This window comes from Cebidichthys violaceus, unplaced genomic scaffold, assembly GCF_023349555.1.
Source record: "Cebidichthys violaceus isolate CVI_PGR_0920_01 unplaced genomic scaffold, fCebVio1.0.p SCAF_26, whole genome shotgun sequence".
In the NCBI taxonomy this organism is placed as follows: Eukaryota; Metazoa; Chordata; class Actinopteri; order Perciformes; family Stichaeidae; genus Cebidichthys; species Cebidichthys violaceus.
This window is the reverse complement of record NW_027176439.1, coordinates 7,138,533-7,147,857: the sequence shown is the minus strand read 5'-3', so window position 1 is coordinate 7,147,857 and position 9,325 is coordinate 7,138,533. Positions and strand designations below refer to the sequence as shown.

General features: G+C 39.6%; 1 protein-coding gene across 2 annotated transcripts in view; it reads right to left on the bottom strand.

Annotated features, from left to right (window-relative positions):
- Nucleotides 1-954: 954 nt before the first annotated feature.
- Nucleotides 955-9,325, bottom strand: part of apba1a (amyloid beta (A4) precursor protein-binding, family A, member 1a) — a 50,675-nt gene continuing 42,304 nt past the window's right edge. For both annotated transcript variants that reach the window (XM_068720766.1, XM_068720767.1), the window contains one exon: nucleotides 955-5,018. In XM_068720766.1, the coding sequence (XP_068576867.1) occupies nucleotides 4,947-5,018 (72 nt within the window). In that variant the 3' untranslated portion in view covers nucleotides 955-4,946. The remainder of the gene's footprint in view (nucleotides 5,019-9,325) is intronic.

The window sequence follows — 9,325 nt, the reverse complement described above, 5'->3', positions numbered from 1 at the left end:
GAGAAGCAGCGTTCACTTCTTCTGCTCCACATATCTGGAACAAAGTCCCAGAAAGCTGCAGGTCTGCTGAGACCCTCAGCTCCTTAAGATCCAGACTGAAGACGTTTCTCTTTGCTCCCTTTAATTGATCCACATTAGGTTTCGTCTCTCCCACTCAGGAGGAACCATGAACAGTCCACGCACAAGGTCATGAAAACGTGGAATGCAGTGAGGTGGGAGGGACCGCAAGGAGATTAATACATCGCATGCATTTCTGCATTTCACTGTATTTTATTTTCTTACACAGCTTTTTAGTGTTTTAATGACTGTTCCTGTTTTTAATGTTTCAATGAATGTTCTTACTTGTTTTTAAATCTCCTTTTCTTTTGCCTTATGTTTTGATGCTTTTAATGGTTTTATGTGAAGCACTTTGAATTACCTTGTTGTTGGAATGTGATGTACAAATAAACTTGCTTTTCTTTGCCTAGTAGTATGTAAGAAAAATAAAAGTTGTACATTATTTTTAAAAAGGTCATTAAAAGTCATCATAATGTATGTAAAAAACATACATGGTATGGTTAGTCGTTCAAATTGAAATAAAAAAATATATTTTCACAATACAGTATGTCATAACTAATGTAAAATCAAAGTATATAGTGTAATCCAATAGAAAGTTAATAGTATTCATAGTGTAGTATGCTATACAGACGTCATTGAGAAAGTCTTCACTGACTGATGATTGTCTTCTTTAGAGCTGAAAAAGAAAAGAGAATTTAAAGAAATGTTTTTGTAGCTTTGAAACATGTTCATTGTACATCTGTACTAGTCGAGCTAAACCACTTCATCAGAGTGTAAAGTCACAGCTTAATGGAAGGGTCTATTCTACACGAACAGAACTCAAAAACAGCATCAAAATCCCCACCGACGATTCATGCAGGGCTCAATGAGAATCAGCGGTCCAAGCCAAAGTCCTTCTGCAAGTGGTTTATTGTTGTAAATACTGTTACAAACATTCTGCCTCTGGTACAGGAATGTAGCTCCAATAGCTAGAACATCACAGAAAAGAAAAGCCAGCAAATAAATAAACATTGCTGCTGCTTTACAGAAAAGGTATTTTTTTTTGTTTCTTTTAATCTTTAGACACAATAAGAGTTAACGTTTCAGTTACATTCAGAATGAGTGCACTTATAAATACTCGTTAGCCCACCCTGCTGCCGCCGCCAGCTTCAAGTGCTTGTTTCCTTGGTTAGCTTCGTTGTCGGGCTAGCCTACAATCCCTGACACACTATGGAGGGAAAATATTACACACACACACACACACACACACACTTTAAATTATCTTGTGCTCTAGCTGTGTATATATATATATATATATATATATATATATATATATATATATATATATATATATATATATATTCATATATACTCATTTCACACAACCAGCTTCCTACATTCCACATAAAGACTCTTCAGGTTGCTTTCTATCGACTGCCTATAGGCTGACCCAAACACACAAAACCATTAGAAGCATATACCTTTACATAGTTTTCTATATATTTCATCTATATGTGTATTTTATATATCCAGCTGGTTTTTGTTGGAACACGGAGTACATTGGTTGTAATCGTACACACCACACTAGCAGTAAGAACAGCAGAGCGTAAAGCACGCGTCTTCAGAGAAAGACACGTTGAAAGTCCCAAAAAACAAATGGCTGCCGTCGCCCCTATTCCTCTTCAGTATCAGTTTAAACATCATAAAAATTCTAGTAGTAGTAGTAAGGCCAAGATGAGATTCATTAATGAGGTCAGACGTATGGAATAAGCTGTGGGTTTCTCAATCTGGGGATACGTGTTACTGTTTAACACAAGTCCTGTTCACATGGTCCAACGGGGACATCAGAACTTGTTGGGGTGGAGTGAGCAGATACATTCACAGAGATGCAGAGGAGTTGGTGTTGGGTTCAAACCATTTAGTAAAATGGAGAAAAGAGGCTCCAGAAAGGTCCAAATGAAGTGGCCTTTAAAACGTCTTTAACTCCATTGATTTGTTTTGCACTACATCAGGTTTAACCTTTAACCTTAATCATGATGACAACACAATCCGTGGTGACTTGTTTCATATTGCAAGGGAACCCAATAACCAGCAACCAGTAACCAGTACTGTTGATGTCTGGTGTTAACACATAGAAACAGTGCTGTTGATGTCTGGTGTTAACACATAGAAACAGTGCTGTTGATGTCTGGTGTTAACACATAGAAACAGTGCTGTTGATGTCTGGTGCTAACACATAGACACAGCGCTGTTGATGCGCTGCATTCTGAAGGACCGCTGCACTACACAACATGGGATCGCTCTGTTTAAATGATCAATTTGAGCCTTCTATTGAACAGGATTCAGAAGTTTGATTTGCATGTTACATATTGAACAACTGGTTTTGGAACATATATTTTGAGTCACTATTTTGAGACATTAATTGTTCAGATATTTCTTATTTCTTAAGTCCTCATTGAATTTTTAATCCAACCAATCAACTCACCTACATTTTACAGGGAGCACTATGTGGCTGCAATAGCATAGCACTTATTTAAATTTTTTAATTTTTAAAATGATTTTAAATATCTTCAGCTAAGTGAATTAATCCCTAAATGTACTGTGATTATAATACATATGAACACTCTTAGCCAAGGGCAATCAACCTGTAGTGGCATGAAAGACAATATTGTACAACTTTTAATAAAAGGTTTTTATGATCTACTTCATGTAAGTGTGGCATCGTACCCATCAGGGACAACTGGGCTTCACACTGAGACCTAGGGAGGCTGTATGTTTAAGGGTTATAATTGACCTAATAGGTTATATATTTTGTTTGAATTGAAACATACTGTACATCTTCAGGAGTACACAATAAACACATTCACTTTAATTCACATCCAGTTTTGTCTGGTACTGAAGCCCTGAGAGGCCCATGGGAAGAAAGGAGTTATTGTGATCCACCTTAGTCTGATCGAAATAATGATCTATATAAATAATAGATAATCTAGGTTATAAACAGGTTCAAATATCACCTGCCTACGCTTTTTTTAATCTGCGATTGTTTTTGTCTTTTTTTGTCAGAAAACGTTTTTTAGAGGTTGTTGTTGTATTATGAAAAAATAAAATGTAATACATGTTATTCCCACTTGCCTTTCTCTGTAGTCTAATGTGATCTCAGCACTTTACTATTAAATGTACCTTCCATTCAAAACAGTATATCAACAATATCCACAACCTTCTGAAGTCCATGCCAGTGTGTTCACATGTTTCAGCCCATTACCTTCTATTTACATGCATGTCGACCATTTCCTGCAGCCACTGATTTCCGCTGAAAGCTTGTAGAAACTGGATACCTTGAGAACAATAAAGCTCACTGTGATGGATGGTAAAACCAAAATTTCAAGTTTTTGCCAGCTGATTTTGCAGAAGATGGGAAGAAAAGTACATTTTTTAAAAAGGCCAGCAACCATGCAAAGAATATGTATTTGTTGTTGTAGTAAATGGGATAAATCATGCAGCACCAGTACAGTCATTCAGAGGACAGCCACGATGTCATTGTTTATCCAGTGTTACTATAAGCGCCATTCATAACCCTATGAATACACAATAAAAATATCAAATTACCGTAAAACATTAAAATAAGAAAAATCGGACAAAAAGGATCATGTTTGAAGTTAAAGCCCATCTTCCTCCTGATGAAGTGTTGAAACGTGAACATGGTCTAAAGACACAATAATAATCCATTCATGTAAAATGACCCTCCTTCACACTCTTTCTTATTGATGATGACTGAATTATTATGATTCATCACATTTATAAGAACCATCACATTAAACTCATAACAACACAATGGTGCTACATGAAGAAGGTGTGTGGAGGATGTCTTTGGTGATCACTGTACAGTAAACGTCTAGCTGGCGTTTGAACTCATTTAATTAAAGTAAAAGTGTTAACAAAATAATTGGACTGTTGCAGAAGTTTGTGAAAGGCTGCATCTGAGCTACGTGTTGTTTGTTGGTTACCGGGTACGCTATGTTTGGACACTGTGGTGTAAGTGATGGAGCTACTGCTGGTGCTGAGCACAGAAGATACGGAAACAACAGCCACCGCAGCGGTTGGCCGCGGTAGAGTCAGAAACATGAAGCGCAAAAAAGGAGCTGCGGCATCAACTCTTCTACAAAGCAGTGCAACGCGTGGAATGTGACATTTGTCAGCTCGATTCACACACAAGCCCTCCTGAGAGCTCTGTGTGGTGCAAAGAGCACCGACGTACAGTATTTGGGTTACAGTAGCAAGAAGTGAAACCGAGCTCGGCCCCATGAAACGGAGCTACAACATGAAAACTGAAACAATAAATAAAGATTTTTCCTCACATAAATGATTTGGTGGAGGAAATGTAACAAGACACAGGCAGTGGCCTGCCAGTGAGATAGCAGCATGGCCGAAAGTACAGTCAGGGTTCGGGGTCGGATGTGCAGATCAAGTCCACGATCGGGGTTCAGGTCCCGCTCATTATGGTTTCTAGTGTGTGAGAAGTTCTCATTTTCCTAATTTAACAATGACCAAAATTGTCTCCAAACTGTCTTAGTGGCCATAAACTGTAAGATACCCTAAAGAATGATTACAGTGCTACATGTTTGAAAGTGTGAAATGTTTCTGAACATCAACAGTGAGCCAGGAGGACTGAAATGCATCAGGTGTGAATGCCCTTCACCAACTGCACATGTAGCCAAAGTAAGCAGAACAAAGCTTTTAGAGACAGCAGACGGATAGTTTGGGTGTCTACGTTCTTGTCAGGTGAGCGGCTGAGCAACAGAACCATCCTACTAACAACTCACTACAGTCCATCGGCTGGGAACAGAGGGGGGGCGGGGGGGCTCGGCGGCGTTGACAGTTTAAAGGGTGCTTGAGGTCCGGGCTTTGTCTTGTTAAATGTAAACGGGCTGCTCCTGGGCGGTCAGCAGGCGGTACATGGCTGCGGGCATCGTCTTCATGTGGATCTGAGGGAGTCACACACACAACAAAGCATTCAGGTCACGGAACTATTAACAGTTAATGCCAACCCAGACACCCCGTTGGACACTGGTCACTGCGGCAAAGACCAATATTGAGGACTACTGAGTTTGTGATATATGATGCTGGGACCAGCTCATCCACAACAGAACCTTGGGTCACAGTAGACGCAGACACAGAGGTCAGTTCACACTATCTAGTACTGATGGACGGCAGCAATACAGATCAATTATGAAGGCAAATCACTGTCAAAATCCGAGAGCGCAAATGAGATCCACGCACAAATCAAACAGCCGCGCGCGTATTTTGCTTTGATGAGCGCTTTTACATCACTCCGTGAAACTTTACTCTGCTCGCTCGCTCCAGTTTGTCTTTTTGACAGTAAGTGGGCGGAGCCAGTCTCCGTTGTATCTCTACATCTATTGGTTACAATCCTCGTCTTCGGACAGACCGGATATCACTGTGACACAGACCCTAGGTCTGTTAGAGGTGGTTCTCAATCCTCCACTAAACACTAAACACTACTCACAATGTTCTACATTTGTCTGACAGGTTCAGTGTTCAGACTGTAGAGGCTGATGAAATACAATCTATGTTAATAGTGTTTTGAAATACAATAATTAGGGCCCGAGCACCGACGTAGTCGGAGCGGAGGACCTATTGTTATTCTAATGTTTTTTATTATTATTAGGGCCCGAGCACCGACGTAGTCGGAGCGGAGGACCTATTGTTATTCTAATGTTTTTTATTAGGGCCCGAGCACCGACGTAGTCGGAGCGGAGGACCTATTGTTATTCTAATGTTTTTTATTATTATTATTATTATTATTATTATTATTATTATTATTATTATTATTATTATTATCGTACCAGTTTCATCGCAAAAAGGAGGTGCTTGGGATACTGGGAATCTTTTGAAATTTGGCACAAAATTCAATCGTGGTGAAAATTCCAGTATTATTGGGGTGTCCAGCTGCGGCATGACATTTTGGCTCGATAGCGCCCCCTACAGAGTAGCCCCAACTTTGGGTTTCACCTAGCTGTATGAAATTTGGTAGGTATGTGGAACCTGATGGGACGTACAAAAAAGTCAAAAGGAGGTATATCCTAAACCAAACAGGAAGTCGGCCATTTTGAATTTTATGACGTTTTTGGACCGTGTCAAGGCGCCGTACTTTAACGAACTCCTCCTAGAGATTAAACCCGATTGCCTTCAGATTTGGTCAGTATGCTCTTGAGACCTTGGCAGTGAAACGATACACAAAGATCAAAAAGTTATCGAACTATGTGTCCGTGGCGTGGCGGCAAAAAAACACCATTCGCCATGAAACAGGAAGTTGTTGTAACTCGGCTGTACATTGCCTAATCTGCTCCAAATTTCTCATATGTCATAACATCCTGATCCTGAACACATGTATATGACAATTTTGAATCATAGTAATAGCGCCACCTAGTGGCAACAGGAAGTCATAGGTTGTGTACTTTGACACCCTACTGCTCACAGATTAATCGGATCCCTCTCAAATTTTGTCACAAAAGCCTTAAGACCTTGATAATGCTTCATTGTGAAAATTGTAGGAAGTTGTCGAAGCGTGGCGACGTGGCGGCTCTGCGAATTTCGATCCTTCGCCATGAACTAATAAACTGATGTAACTCGACTCCGCATCATCAGATCTTTACCAGATTTCACATGTTTGATTAAACTCCAGGCCTGAAGACATCTGCAAGCCAATTTTGAATCATAGTCATAGCGCCACCTACTGGCAACAGTAAGTTAAAGTCTTTATACTTTGGCTTGTTTCTCTTAGTTGGAAAATCAGATCAACATCAAATTTGTTCCACACAAATGTAAGAAGTTCATAATGCCAGTTCTCTAAGCTTTTGATGTTTCGTCGAACGCCGTTGCCGTGGTAATGCAGTCTTCGCCGTGAAAAACGATGGTCATTTGGAGAGGTTAAAAAAGCTCGAAACACAAGCAAACTTGACACACAGATCACAAGGCCAAAATGTAGTTCTATAATATGATTTTATTCAATCAGAGTGTTAAATCGGCTCAATAGCGCCCCCTACAAAATTTCGACGAAGCAGCCCTCGCAGTACGTTTCACATAGATTAACAAAATTTGGTAGGCACATGTATCACATGTGGACTTAAATAAAAGTCTCTTGGGGCCATGCCCTAAACCCAACCGGAAGTCAGCCATTTTGAATTTAGTCTGAATTTCTAGTGTCGTTTTTTCAATTTCCAGGCGCTCTACTTTAACGAACTCCTCCCAGGGAACTAATCAGATCAACTTAGAATTTGGTCAGAACAATCTAAAGACCTTTTTGATTAAAAGTTACTCAAAGCTTGTTGTTTCGTGAAATGCCGTTGCCGTGGCGATGCATTCCTCGACATGAAAAACAAAGGTGTTTTTGAGGGGCTAAAAATACTCAAAACAAAATCAAACTTGTCACACACATTTAAAATCCTAAATGTAGTTATCTGATGTGATGTTAATGCTTCAGAGTGGCAACTCGGCTCGATAGCGCCCCCTACAATATTTCGACGATGCAGCCCTCGCAGTACGTTTCACCTAGATGTATGAAATTAAGTAAGCAGGTGTATCACATGTAGACTTAAAAAAAAGTCTTAGGGGTCCATGCTCTAAACCCAACCGGAAGTCAGCCAATTTGAATTTTGTATGAATTTCTTGTGGTTTTATTTCCTTTTCCAGGTGCTGCACTACAAACTCCTCCTAGGGAAATAATCCGATCAGCTTAGAATTTGGTCAGAACAACCTAAAGACCTTAACGATTAAAAGTTACTAAAAGCTTGATGTTTCATCGGATAACATGGACTTGGTGTCGCGGCAATTTTACATGATGCGCCATCATCCATCAAGCTTTTGTAACTCAACCTTACTTTGTCAAAACTGCCCCAAACTTGACATGCTTGATTGCTGTCGTGATTTTAGGACTTCTGCATGCCAATATTAACTCATAGTCATAGCGCCACCTACTGGCAACCACGGACGTAAACAGAATTCTATAATAACAGCGGCCCAAACAGGGTTTGTGGGCACACCATGAGAAAAAGACTTCTCTGATCTAAATATGTGCAAACTAAGATGCTTGGAGAACAAAAGTTAATCAACAGTGTTTTTCAAACCATGTCAGTGGGCATTAGTATAAATGATCTGTCTAGAGCTTCTACATGAGAATCAGGTTAAATGTTACAATGAATGCTTCACACTACAATCTAAAGTTACAGAAGAGCTTAAAATGAAAACAGTGTCAAATTAAAGTGTTCAAGTAAAAACAAATGACACTGCTGTTCTGTTAACTTTCATGTAAGTCCAAATACAATCAGTAGGACACTGCAGGGAGTTGAACTCCATCCCAGTAACCTGACAGTCTGTTATGTTACAAATACTGAAGCACATTCACACGTTCATTTTCTTAATGATCTTAACAGGCTTACATTTATGATTGTATCGGAGGTACACTCAAAACATTTGAGGTTTAAGACCTGGCAACATGGTCTTGCTATGCTGCTGGTCGACGCAGGAAATATCATCTAACTTGTGCATGCAGTGTATGATGGTCACAGAAATGCATTGCCGCATCAACCAGAGTCCTGCCAGTACCCTCGACGTGTGTCACGTTGCGAGGGCCCGATCAATGCTGCTTGCAGCTTTAATTAAAAATGTGTTTCTCTTGTAAATGGAGTCAAGTTGCTCAGATTGATTTAAATTCACTCTTCATTCTATTACAGACAATGTGTGTTTGATAGTCAAACAGATCAAAGAAGCTCTTTGATCTGAATTGATTCAAACATGATGTGATCATATTTAATCATACTGGTGTGTTTACAGAAGAGATATCATGTAGTTGTATATAATATGAGCAACAATTTGGACCCGCTCAAGGATCTGGATCCAGGGTTAGGAACCACTGTTTCTATATGAACTGTTTGCCCAACTTCAATCACTGACAAGTAATTAGTGGATGAAAACATATTCAGATCCTTCACTGCAGTAAACGTACTAATACTGATGAAACAATCCACTACCAGTAAATACCTGCATTCAAAACCTTAGTCAAGTATGTTATTATCAGCAAGATGTACTTTAAGTGCATAAAGTAAAAGTACCTGTGTAGTAAGATGTACATTATTACTGCATTATTATTAGTGCAATCTGAAAATCTCTGAGAATCTGAGTCAGTGTCACAGTGATATCCGGTCTGTCCGAAGACGAGGATTGTAACCAATTAGATGTAGAGACTGGCTCCGCCCACTTACTGTCAAAAAGA